Source organism: Xylocopa sonorina, chromosome 13 (assembly GCF_050948175.1).
Source record: "Xylocopa sonorina isolate GNS202 chromosome 13, iyXylSono1_principal, whole genome shotgun sequence".
In the NCBI taxonomy this organism is placed as follows: Eukaryota; Metazoa; Arthropoda; class Insecta; order Hymenoptera; family Apidae; genus Xylocopa; species Xylocopa sonorina.
Genome location: NC_135205.1, coordinates 7174633 through 7187820, shown reverse-complemented (window position 1 = coordinate 7187820; position 13188 = coordinate 7174633). Strand labels below are relative to the sequence as shown.

General features: G+C 46.8%; 1 protein-coding gene across 2 annotated transcripts; it reads right to left on the bottom strand.

Annotated features, from left to right (window-relative positions):
• Positions 1 to 710: 710 nt before the first annotated feature.
• LOC143430271 (CYFIP-related Rac1 interactor B) lies at positions 711 to 12106 on the bottom strand. Of its 2 annotated transcripts, none has more exons than XM_076906372.1 (7): positions 4560 to 4708; positions 3135 to 3275; positions 2822 to 3046; positions 2233 to 2567; positions 1456 to 1535; positions 1243 to 1369; positions 711 to 1149 (listed from the first exon to the last, which is right to left on the bottom strand). In XM_076906372.1, the coding sequence occupies exons 2-7, from the start codon at positions 3217 to 3219 to the stop codon at positions 1012 to 1014; spliced, it is 990 nt and encodes a 329-aa protein (XP_076762487.1). In that variant the 5' UTR covers positions 3220 to 3275; positions 4560 to 4708; the 3' UTR covers positions 711 to 1011. The 2 variants fall into 2 exon arrangements, with proteins under 2 accessions (XP_076762487.1, XP_076762486.1); XM_076906371.1 differs by lacking the exon at positions 4560 to 4708 and adding an exon at positions 11696 to 12106 and having other exon boundaries at positions 712 to 1149.
• Between the last annotated feature and the right edge of the window lie 1082 nt (positions 12107 to 13188).

The window sequence follows — 13188 nt, the reverse complement described above, 5'->3', positions numbered from 1 at the left end:
TTTCCATTAACGGTACGTAATTAACGCGCTCCTCGGAAATACTGAACTAATAAAAATCGTCGACACACATACGCATTAGCAACGACATCTTTGGTGCTTGATTCCCGGTTACATAAAGGGGGTGAAGAATAAAGTCCTTTAACTGTAACGATAAAACAATCAAATGAATCGACATTAACGAAACAAACGAACCGAGACAATAGCCGTCTTCGATTTTCGATTCCAATAGTCGATACTCTACGTATTACGTAGAATGCGCGTACACATCCATATATCCGACCCCCGCATTTATAACAATTTCCCTTCGCCTGGATGACAACCGTTCAACAAAGAAAACAAGTGCTAAAGATCTCCGCAATATCGTACAACGTTATTAAACCTCTGATCGTAACACTCGCTCATCGAAATTGCCCTAAACACGCTACTGATATGCTCTAAGTAATCAACAGAACCTGCTCGACGAGAGACGAATGTAACGTTAATAAATCGCGCGATCACCGACGGTAGTAACTCGGAACGAATGTGAAAAATCGGAATAATAATTGAAAGTGTGATGACAGAACGAGAGAGAAAGAGAGAACAGTGACAATAATTCCTAATGTGCACAGGCTCGTAGCGGCGATGAAGGCGTCGCTTGCGAACGAGTACAGCAAATCCTCCGATGTTCAGCCGTCTTTCCATAATTTCCCTATCTGTTTCATACTTTTGGTCTTTTTTTCTTTTACTTTTTATCATTTTTTTTGTTTTTTTTTCGTTTTTTGTTTTGTTTTTTTTTTACTTGGTTGCTTTCGTCAGAAGGTATGTAGAAGTCGGCAGTTTTCGGGCAGCTCTAGACTTGGTTACGAAAGACACGTTTTATTAAAGTGGTCCACCACCCAGCCACGAGCAGGAACAGGAGATTGGTTCGGCGTCCTCGTGGCGCAACGCGAAACGGACTCGTTGTTGCTCGTTCGGAAAAATCAGCAGCCACCTGTCTCAACTTCTGATGCAGCAGCCGCGCTGTTTCGGTAATCAAGCGGCTAACAGGTTTTTGATGTTTTTCGGTGTGTTCTCCTCGTTCAGGTGTTTGGTGGTGTAGCGCAGAGCGTTCAACAAACCCTCGCTCTTGCAGGGTGGTTGATCCTTTAGTAGCTTTACACAGCCTTTTACCTGAAAACAGATGCGACGTAACGTTACTTTCTCCGTTACTTTCCCATTCCGTTCGTTCCATGTATTTCCTCCTAACGATTCATCGATACTCACATCGACATTCGAACCCTTAACAAAGGCACCTTGGGGATGAACGTGATCGTAAAGGATCACTAACCCTACCATCACTCTCAGAACGAACAGCTGAGTCTCCTCTCGTTGAAATTGCGCCAGCAGATTTCTAAGAAGAGTAACGCGTTTCAGCTTGAAACAGTGCTCCGTCCCTCGTTACGTGCAATACGTATTTGTTTTCAATTGATTACTTACGGATTTTCCAACATGCGCAGGCAAACCTTGGCCATGGTACCAAGGGTTTCCGTGATGTTCTCCCGCGCTACATCTTCGTTCTGAAACAGATCGTTCGACTGGTTGAAGAGCAAGTTAAGTAATAGCTGTACGTGAATTTTTTTCTACCATTCCAATTAACGTACACATCGGTACGATGTCCCGAGAATTGTTTTACCCTGAATCGCTTCGCGTAATAGCTTTTAATTTTCTGCCTCGGTGCCCGTCATTATTTATATCGACCTATTTCGTTCGTCCACGGCCGCTTCGCATTTTGCGCCGTTAACCAAGTCTCTCAACGTCTCTTTGTCTTCCTCTAGAACGAGGATCCCCGATGAAAATTGAAAAGTCAATTATTAATTACGACAACGGGAGAGAGAGAGAGAGAGGGGGGGAGAGAATACGAAGCGCGCGCTGGCTGTTATTAGATGGAACAAAAAGCGTCTGTTCGGTGTCATCGAAGCAGATTAATTGCTTCTCAAATGTCGCAGGAACATTTTATACGCGTGTTTTTTTTTTGCAACTTTTATTATCGGTAATTTAACTAGAATTGGAATAAAAAGTTTAGCAAAGTAAATATAAAATCGCGTCTGAATGCGAGCGAAGTGTCCGTGGACGTCGAGAGACAATAGAGGAACGGAATCGAAGCGGAATTCCGTGCGACGAGCATCGATCGCCGTCCGATGGGTTCGATAATCGTTGAAAAGCAGCGGAAAGAAGAGAAAAGAATGGGATAGCAGAGGAGAGAATACCACTTACGTCCATCAAGAAAGTAATGGTCGCGTGACTCAGAACACGAAGCATGGGTGTCGCGTGGGCGTAGAACAAGGACATTCGGTTGGCGAGCTCGTTCCCTACCACGAGGTCCTTCTCGGCGCTTTCTTGCCGCGCCAGGGATGCTCTGGTCAACGTCCTTCGGTAATAACTGAAGTCGTTCTGAATGGCCGGGGTCTTCATCTTGTGCTCGTCAAATTTTAAGACAAACTCGAGGATTTCCGCCAGCTGCTTCACCAGGGCCTGTTGGGTCTCGAGATGTTGGGTCGGCGAAAGGTTCCCCGAACACAATTGACCGAGGATCTTTGGTACTACCTTTTCTGGAAAGCATCGAAACGGTTTCGAACGATAAAAGCGTTGTCCAGTCGATTCATTTTAGTATTATGCATAGTTTATGAACCAGCAGACGTTTTAATTCCGTTCGAAAGGCCAATAAACGGACGTGAAATTCATTAGCGGCTGAAAGTTTCGCTGGTGCCGATATTGATTTTCAGTTTACGTATAATCTCTCGCGGTTCGTTGTCGAACCGAAATCGAGTCGATAAAATGTTTCGAAAAAGCTGACGCTGCTCACCGAGTTCCAACGAGAATTCGTAGAATCTTTTCAGCTTCGCGACCAGAGGGGCAACGGTCAGGTAGGCTTTCCGCTGACACTCTTCCGTGGGCGCCGAAATCGCTTCTCTGATTTCCTTCCCGGCCCCCTTGTAGCACTGAATCTCCTCTAAGATGGACTCGGAATTTTTCAGCACCCTTTGCACTGCTTCGAAGGTCTCCCGTTCTATCTCGGAGGGTTGTGCATCTAAAAATTCGATAATATCCACACTTGTTAACTCCACGCTCGTTCTGCTTATTCAATATTCGGTCTCTATTCGTTCGTCGAAACTTACTTTCGAAATCCAAAAAGACATCGTATTTTTGGGGTGTGCAACAGGTAGACTCGTCCCGAGCCAGAAGACTCAAAAGCTTCCCCATCTTCGGTTTGGAGCTTCCTTTTCACTCGGTAGTATTATTTACAATATGAAAGGCATCTAGATCGAACGGAACGAACAACAATTAACATTTTCAACCGAGACTGTCGATTAAAGTGATATAGTAGTTTACTACTCGATGTCTTTATCATTCCAACGAACAGTTGTCTATCTAAATAGAAAGATTACATCGACGATAATGAAAAGTTAACGAACAGATGCGACAAGGGCATCGCCGATGTACGATTAAGTTGTCGATGAAAATTTCTAAATCTACCGAGCGAAGAACGATTCGTACGAGAGTTAGCCAAGCCGCTCGCTCGCCGGAGCTTGCGTCGTCACTGCTCGAGAGCAGAACGGAATTTGAATTTCTCGCTGGATCCCTCGCGTCGATCTCCCGCGCGTACACGTCCGAGCGTTAATTCCACGCAAACGACGCGACCGTGCGCGTACCTACACGTACGTTACCTATGCGCGTCTATTCGTATCGAGACCACGAACGAATCAATTCCGCGAACTCGTCAACGAAGGATGAACCTTCCATTAATTCCAGCCTGGCAGCCAAGCTAATCTACGCTGACCTCACCTGAAACGAATCGAGGCTCCCAAGGACTATAACAACTTCCACCACGTGACGCGATTAAAAAAAAACGAAATTGACACTTTCGCTGCGATTAATTCCGAGTACCGAGGAAAAATAATGCGCTTATCGCGTTCGTCCGTTGATAATCGAGGATTAACGGAGCCGATAAACAACAGCGGGAGAAACGGTGAAAGATTGTGTCACGCGAGGAGGACAACGATCGGGTTCGCTAGGATCTAAAATTGTTCGCCGAGGGATTCCAATGTACCGGCGAATGCCTCCGTTATTTTTAGCGGAAAACCGTGTGTCCCGTTAACGGACATCTCTTGTCACGTTGAACCGCACAGATTCACCAATTAGCCAGTCTCGACCAGTCTCGACGGAATCGACTCGTAACGTTCGGGAAAGGGGCCGCGTAAAAATACATCGAATAAACGTTTACGTAGAAAATTCCAACGCAGATTCGATGATCGAACGCAGAGGCAACGTCCAGTTGGGTTACCATCGTATTACCAGTGGTCGCACCAACAACGATCGCACCTAGATCCGATACTATAATTAAATGACACATGGTTACTGGTATTTTTCAATATCGCGCGCAAACAACCCCTTCGAACCGATTCGACTGAAATCACATCGACGAGTCGGTGTTCGCACAAAGAAAGCAGAGGTAAAGTGAAACTAGAGCCGCGAACGAACGACGGTGTGGCGAGCACTGCGATTGTCGAGGATTACGATCGTCGAAGAGAGTAGGGACTCACCGCGAAGAAGAGCCGGCATGATCGCGCGCGGCTACGCGGATACATGACGCTGACAGGTGCACGCCGATGGCTAGGGATGGTCAACAAGTATACGCGATCCGAGTGCAACAACTGTCATTCAACGGACAGCCATGTTGCCGTTCGCAGGGGTTGCGTTCTCTAGTGGCGCGGTTCGAGGCCTCTCCTTATTTGGTAAACGCCGCCGTGGCGGCGGCACGTTCGCGCGAAAAATCAATGGGGTTAGTTCCCCGGTTTATCCTCCGGGTGACGCTGCTGCCACTCTTTACAGCCGCCAGGATTTCACTAGTTTTTACCGTTAGTTGAACGATATGTTTTATAAAAAAACTTTGGTCATCTTTCATTCCCTCCCCCGTCTATTCTATAGCTGTGTACACACGCTTGCTTCGACGGCGTTCTCTTTGAATCACCTATAGAATGAGACGTGTATCGATGTATTGGAAAAAAACGTGGAAATTATCGCGTTCCTAATATTCGTCCACAGACGACATCGCGTTACAGGCTCGAACATATACGATTATAAATTTAGAAGTTCTCGGGAACTCGTGGCCAACTGATCCGTGAGGGCGCACGCTCCTTTTTTTCTGCGGTGGTAGACCAACGGGTTGCCGGTGACGGTCAAAATGAGGTTCGAAAGGGTGAACAATATCGTCGAGGCTGACCGGGTTACCGGGAATCAATCGCGTTAATGTTTGCAGAGCTTTGTCGAGAAAACTCGGGTCAATACCTTTGTGGGTTAACGCTCGCAGGGTGGACGGATGACATCGAAATGGCAACCCGGCATGAATAATGATCGAACGATAACTGATTCGAAACGAAATGAAACTAGGATCCGCGGCGTTGAAACCAGACACCGGGAGATCGTTATTTGTTTCAAGGAAATTCCGTGTCAAGAGAGAATTAGCTCGTCGACTATCTATCGGGTAACGAAAGAGGGGGTAGTCAACGACACGGATAACTGTCGCGATTTCCCATCGGTTTCCCGATAAAACAGTAATCGTTGCTGACATTACACGGGCGCGACCCTGTGCTACGGGAGCTCCGTACGTATCTAATAGACGCCTATGTGGGACGAGCCTTATCTATAGAATGCACCCTTTTATTTAGCGCCGCTTCCCGTTTGTGCATGCAAAGTTAAACAGCAATCAAGATATTTGCGATGGAACGCTCCGCCAAAGACGGTCTAGCATTCCTGAAACGTGAAAAAAAACTCGTTGTCCGGAATACGATAGCTTAAAGACCGTGCCGTGTTTTAAAAAAACTGCGTACGCTGCGTATCCATTAGTGACGTCAATCGTCGCGTACACGCACTGAAAAACAATCGCATCGATTGACGTAACGATATCGAACCAAAACGAGATCGAGTCGCTCGCTTCCACGCGCACCCTCGGTTCCTCCGGTTCCGAGTGTTCGCGAGACTTTTCAGAGCTGTTTAAACGTCACCAGAGTGTCGAGATTTTTGCACCTCTTTCGAGTGCACGATTGGATAATCGTCGGAAACAGTGGGCGAAGATAATCGACGCCTATTAAAGGCCTTTTTGTGTATCAATTCCAGCAAATCAATTGAGACCCTCCATCGAGGCGCTCCCGAGCTCGACCTTACTCTTCCTCGCCGCGACGACGGGCAAACCATAATATTCGAAAGTTGAGGGCTTGCGGGAGCCGCGATTTACACGGTTTACGTTCCAGCTGAAAGAGCCCGAACTTTATTCGATGATATTCGAAAGGATGGTTCGTGTCGAGCGAAACTAACAGCTTCACATTGACAAAGTGGCACGAAATTACTTCAATTCAAGTAACTCGATTAATCCGAACAATGGCTTAAGGAAGTCAGCTGAGCGTCGTTCTTGTGTTGCCATCTAATAATCGAGAGGATACGCGCAGACTTTGCGGCTTTGCCGCGTTATCACGACCCAATTGCAGCTTTTCCTCCCCTTCACCTCTTTCCGCGGTTTAGAGGAGGAGAATTGCTGTCCACAGGCGAATAGTTTTTGCGCGGCTCGCGTGTCTCGTTCTCCGGGTAAGCGGGGCGAGGCAGAGTCGTCTAATAAGCAGGTTCGTCCAGTGGAAGAAAGTGAAGGAAGTTACCGAGAAACTGGTTCGATTTTTCCGATGGATCCGTAGGAATGTTCCATCGGTTGTTCGTGCCACCGATCGCCGCGATGGTGTAATCGAACGTCGTCGTCGAGTAAGAAAAATGAGAGAAACAAATGGCGTTAAATGCAAATGAATACGAAAGATATAAAATGGCGGGGAGCCGTAAGAGAGTGCAACGCGTGACGAAATGCCGCGTGCGCGTAGATGCGCGTAGGCTCATTCGTTGCGCGCTGTCTTATATGGACTCCACGGCATTACCGCATGTACGTATGCATATATATATATACATAGGCACGTGAGGAACTTGCAAATCCGAGTGCAATTTCATTGCTCGGCTTCTGAAAGCGGCCGTTGTCCGTCCGGAAGAAGATCGACACGCTGAGACGAATCTCGTTCGCGAACCGAATCGAATCGAATCGAATGGAAATAAAGGAGGATAGACAGGATTGTCTGGCGACTCGAAGATCGCTTCGGATGAAAGCTGCGACGCGCTCGGAACGCAAAGGAATGGATACTCTGGTTGGTAACGCGTGAGTGGCTCGAACGCGCAAGCACGCCACTCGTCCGCTAGTGGCTGCCGAGTCGCTTAATAAGGCAGCCGTATAGAGGCGTATAGAAGCGTACAGAGAGGCGCGCGCGGCTTAAATACCAGCCGGGTATCACGTATACGAACGAACGTATGCGCCTCGGTGATCGCGATATGGTAACGCGCGCGCCTCGTCTCCTGTCCGATCTCTAAACTCGTTGTTGGCCTCCTTACCAGCCTGGGCGAATTAATCGCGGACACCGACGAGGATCAGGGCCACCGGAGACGTGAGCCTCCTGTTAAAAACCGCCTGTTCCGCGACCATTCGGTCGGAACTGCGACTGGTACCGGCGACTAGCTGTCTGTTTCAGACTTCGGATTGAACAAATACTCGCGAGTCATCGAGTGCCGCGACACGTTCTACAATTTTCGATGTTGTCTAAGCCTTTTCAGGCCACGTTCGTGGTATCCGAAAGGTTATAGTTTCTCGATAATTTAGACCTTCGAAGGTACGAGGAGCTTTTAGCGTCCCTGGCCTCCTTAGGAACCAGGCAGATTAATTGAAGCACTGGTACGAGAACGAATATTCTGTTTCTCACGGCAATGCGAAGAAATCTATCGATCGACCATAAGCGTTTAATTGAATCGTTTAATCGCGTTAATTGCATCATCCTGTTCGCCCCGCAAACCAATTAAGGCGGCTCGGAATCGACGATCCGATCGGACGTCGCGTCATAAAGCCAGCGATTCGGAACGATTCGGTTGCTCCGATTTCTACACCGTCCGAGGAACGAAACGGACCCTCCGCGCTCTTCTTTTTTTTCTTTTTTGCAATACACGATATTTCGCAATCCGTGACGCGCGTACACGTTACACGCAATCGATTCAACCGGGTTTAAGTTTCTATTTCGCGTCTCGGTACTCTCGAGTTACGCGAAGCAGAAGGAAAATAAGGTGACGACGCGAAACTCTCTCACGCGATACGCTTATTTCCCGTAAGCTATCGCCTGACGATCGGGCGAGCTCTAATTATTCAAATTCGGCCAGAGAGCAATAATAATTTTGCGACGCGTTACGCGATCCGTTGGTTTGTTAGTTCGCGCTGGCAGAATCGTATCCCGGATATTTTTATGGTCGCTTACGCCACTGGTCAGGCAGGAGGGATATCATCGTATCCCGGACGAAGACAGGAAACCTCCGAGCAAAATCCCCCTCTGTTCGCATACGCGCGTTTGCTTTGACAAACCTCTCTATACGCGCGCTTGATTATAAATGAACCGAGCAAAGAAAAGGAGCGAACCGTTACGGAACGCTCGCAATTTGTTCGCGTTGACCGATTTTGCCGCGTTTCCGCATCTTATTGGACACGAGAGGGCACGAGAGACTCGCCGGAGAGAGTCGAGCGAATTGATAATTCCCGGATAAAAAGATCTACCGAAAAATAATTACGATCGCACGTATTCGAGTATTTTACTCGCTCAACTTCGGTTCGTTTACTTGGCCGGGCGTAGGTTCCATTCCCCGTCGTTTTCTTGCGATAAACAGCATTACGTCACGGTGTACGAGCCGCACACGTGTGATACCGCTTTCCGCACACGTGATCACGTCACATCCGCCTCTACACGATACGGCATAAAACACTTTTCGCGCGTTCGAATCCGTCCGCGATTCATCCACGTACACGTACGAGAAACATTGTCGAACACCTTCGCATTTGCATTTATAATTGAGACAACATTCTGACACGTTACGGCGCCTCGAGTTTGACCCGCGGGCCTGCTAAAAATTCTGATACCAACCCGAAAATCGCCAAGCGCCCTCAAATAGGTCAAGGTTAGCGCAAAACCAAGAATGCACCGTTCGACGAATCAATTTCTACCTGCAACGGCAACAGTCCGATGGAATCCGATCGATGAAATTCCCCGTAGTTAGCCGACAAATGAATGCTGTGATGCCTGTGGCTCTCTATTACAACGCCAAAATCAATACCGGTTTCTAGCGTGCACCGTTCCACGGTACGACGTAACCACGAATTAGGAAAGATGCGTTACCACTCGTGGAAGCTCTTATTCCGAATCGCGTTTTCTTCGAAACCCGGCGAAAAGACCGGTGGACCTGCTTCGAATCGAAAGGTAACTCGTGCACTGGTAACAGTAATCCAATTTAATAATTACTTCAGCGAAAATCATTTTCACGATCGTGTTTAAGCGTTTAGTAACGGGTAATTTATAGGTATTCGCACGAAACACGAACGTAACGGTAGTTTCTAGAGCATTGTTCTAATTAATTTTCAATTTCGCGTGCGATCCTTCCATTGAAAATATCTTCGTTTTATATGCACGGAGGATTCTACCCGACTTTGATTGTCACGATAACGCTATTGTGCGCTAACGTTCATCGTTAGCCAAACGCTTCTCCCGCGACTCGTAATTAATAGAAATTCTTTTAATATCTTTCCACTTCGCGCGACTTACCGTTCTTCCGGTTCCGTTAGTCGACCGACAAATGTACGAACGATATCTCGTTTCGTATCAACTTGATATCACGCGCTTGGAATCGATTAAACTTACCATGCGAATGATAGAGCGACGAAGAAGATTTACGAAAAAACGTGCAACTTTTTCATCGACAACGTAATCGCCGTATTTTATCGGAGTCGACAGGTAACGAACGAGCTCGGTTAACGACACACGAGTACCGTTATTTGCAAGACGCATCTATTTGTAAATTAAGAAGATTAACTTGGAGAAAAAACGGATTTGCTCTTCGTACTATTGCGACGATTATTAGGGAGGGAACGCGCGAAAGGCGAGCAGCTCGCGTGGATACTTCTTCGACGGATATATTCAGAGTTCCCCATTTTCGATTCCCACAAACGAGCGGATGACCTAATTGTTAATTGGCCGGTCGATGGGATGGGGCTGATTACAAGTAACCTGCTCCGATAATCTAATAACGTATCGTCCGTGAATTAATACCACGGAGAACAGGATGGAAACGAAGACGCTTGGTAAGTTGGGAAGAGTCTAAAGAAGGTCGAAGAACGCTTGTAAAGTTTGCCAGACCGATGGATGCCTCTTGACCGTTTCCTGTCATCTGCTCGGCCGATGTCGAAAAGTGGCTGCTTTCCAAACAATCAAATAATTTCGGAAAGACCCCCCGCGTAGCTGGTGGAAAGAGCGGTGTTTTTGGCGCGAGAGGACGTATACACGCATCTCCTTCTCTGTCGTTCTCGGGTTCGAAAAAAAGCCGAGACACGCTGTTGTTCCTTTTCAGTTGAAAAAAAGGCAGGCTAGCGCGTGAAAAGGCCGCTCTCGTCCGCCGAGCCGCATCCCATTAAGGCTCGGAGGCCTGCGAACAAATTTTTGGCGCGCGAGTGTGCCACTTTCTTTTATTATATTCCCAGCCCCAAAGGAAAAAGGGAAACTCGTCCGCGCCGAGTTTAAACTACGGTGCGCGCGGCCGAGCGCTTTTTTTTTAAACCTACACGTTCGTCTACGCACCTTAATCAAAATGAGTTAAACGAGGCTTCTCGCGGTTAAGAATAATTAGCGGTCTTCGTAGAAGTAGCGAACCAAAGAGTAAGGACGAATACGCACGTCGCGCAGGATGTTGCCATGAAATTGAGCCGTCATGCAACCTCGCGTTTCGCGGTTTCCTTTGTCCGGTCGATAAAAAGTTTTTCAGCGTTCGGCATTTCTCTCTCCGTCTCGGTGCCAACGCGCACCACTGACTCGCTCCGATTTTTCGAGAGACCGAATTAATTTCCGTATACGTACACGTGGTACACGAGAGCACTCGTGACGACGGAATAATTGAAACGTAATTTAGCGGAAAAAAAGAAAAGAAAAAGGACAATCCATTCTTTGGAACCGACACGACGGAAGGAACGCGATGGTAGCTTTTTTTTAGTTTTCAATCCGTCGATGAGATCGACGCGATCTACGCTTGTTCGTCTATTGTTTCGATACGGTTATAATTGAATGAACCGATACGATTTGTTAGCGCACGACGGTTCGATCGTGTTTCGCTTATCTCCTCTTATTTCTATACACATTAGGCACAATATACGATAATCTATATAAACTGTACACAACCGCGAGCGATTACCGATAACTTCTCCTCGATAGGATACAACAGAAGGAAAATAATCGAGCAACGCTATTGATCCAGTTTGAAATCATCTGATACGAACAACGAAACATGTGATTTAACTGTTTTCCTTTTAAAATATCGAGTGCACAATTACAGATATCGCAATTTTCTTTCCTCCGCGGACGTGTATTATGCGGTTTATTACATGTACTAGGTAATATCAGTAATTATGAAACGTTGTACAGACCGATAAAGCTTGTTATTCTCGGTTTACTACTCGATTCGTTGTAAGCGCAACAACGAGCGGATAAATATGTTGCTCGCTGATCGAGATCGTAATCGTTACCTGTCTTGACAACTAAAACAGATATAGGTTTAAATAAAAGAAACGTTTGCTTACCTTTCGTAGCGCAAACGAGCAGAGACGAAACGATTACCTCGAAGAACGCGGTGGAGAAAGAAAAGTTCAAGGGAAGCTGCTCTCGAGTGTCGGCATTGTTCTCTCTTCGTCTGTTAATAGCCACTTCCGGTTACCCAGCCAGAAGCAACCCCGGTTTTCGAGCGTGGGTGGGGGAGAGAGGGTTTTTCAAAAAAGGAAAACGCCGCGTGACGATAAGCTTTTATCGGGCGCAACACGCGGCAGAAATTCGTAGAATGTCTCAATAAAGATTGCCTTCTGGCTCCGTCGTGGACGCAGACACGCGTTTTATCTCGCTCCTCTGGCCTTGCCTCCTGGGAACGTGGATGGTTCGAAATACAGAGTCGAATTCTCTTCTTCCGCTCTTCTACTCCCGTTCACTCTGTCTCCTATCTACGGTCTATTATTTAATTCTCACTCTCGATACAATTGTATATACCACTGAAAACTGTTCGAAACTGTCGCGAAGAATAAATATTTCGCAAATATTGGAGCGAGATTTAAAACGGAAGAGAGAAACGACTTTGCTTTGCCGAAGGTTGATATAACACTGTCAACGCAACGGCGCGCGGCAAACGACGAGACAGTTTCACCGAGCGGGCCAGTCAGCTGGTACTCTCCCACTCCCTGTTTCCTCCCCGTGCGCGCCATCCAGTTTACCGATTTTCGGGTTTCTCTTTCGATTTTCTTTCCACATCGTCGATTATGATCCTATCAACTTCCGCTACAACTTTACGTATCATCGGTCAACTATGACCTCTTGCCACGTTTACGCTCCGATACCAGATACTGTTTATCCTCCTGCTAAAACCAATCGAATCGAATCAAATGAATCACCCTGTATAGAAACGTGACAGAGCGCATTGTCGACGAGAAATGGAAAACGACGTTGTCGATCGGTCGTAAAAATTCTCCGTCTCTAACAGTGACTCCGTGAAAGTGTGCAGAAGCAACAAAAGCGTCGATTAAACGCACGCTTTTACCCGTTCGAACGATAGATTAGATTTTCACCGTCGCGATCGTACCGTACGATTCGTCTCGATTTCATTTATTTCCTACGCGTCGATTCGTTTCTTTGCGCAGACTTTTTCAAACAATTTTCTATCTACCAACAGACATTCTGTCAAATTATATTGAATTCCTGCGTACTGCCTCGCGTATTTTCCATCTAGCGTTTCGTAAAATTGTGAATCATTCTTTCTTTATCGATGAATATTTTCCTGTGATCGCTTTGGAGGAAAAAGCATAACAGAAACAGAATGATTCACTGGCCGACTTTGCACCTTGTCGCACTGTTTCTGTGCGTTTCGATACGGAGATCGGTGTGAACAGTATGAGACATATGACGTTAAGAGAGCGCATAAATACTATTTTATAATATGGACGGATCACGTTCACTTGGATTGCAATTATTACCGATTTGTTGTTGGCGTTGGCGATACGGTACCGCGATTCGCTTGTTCCGTTCTCCAAGA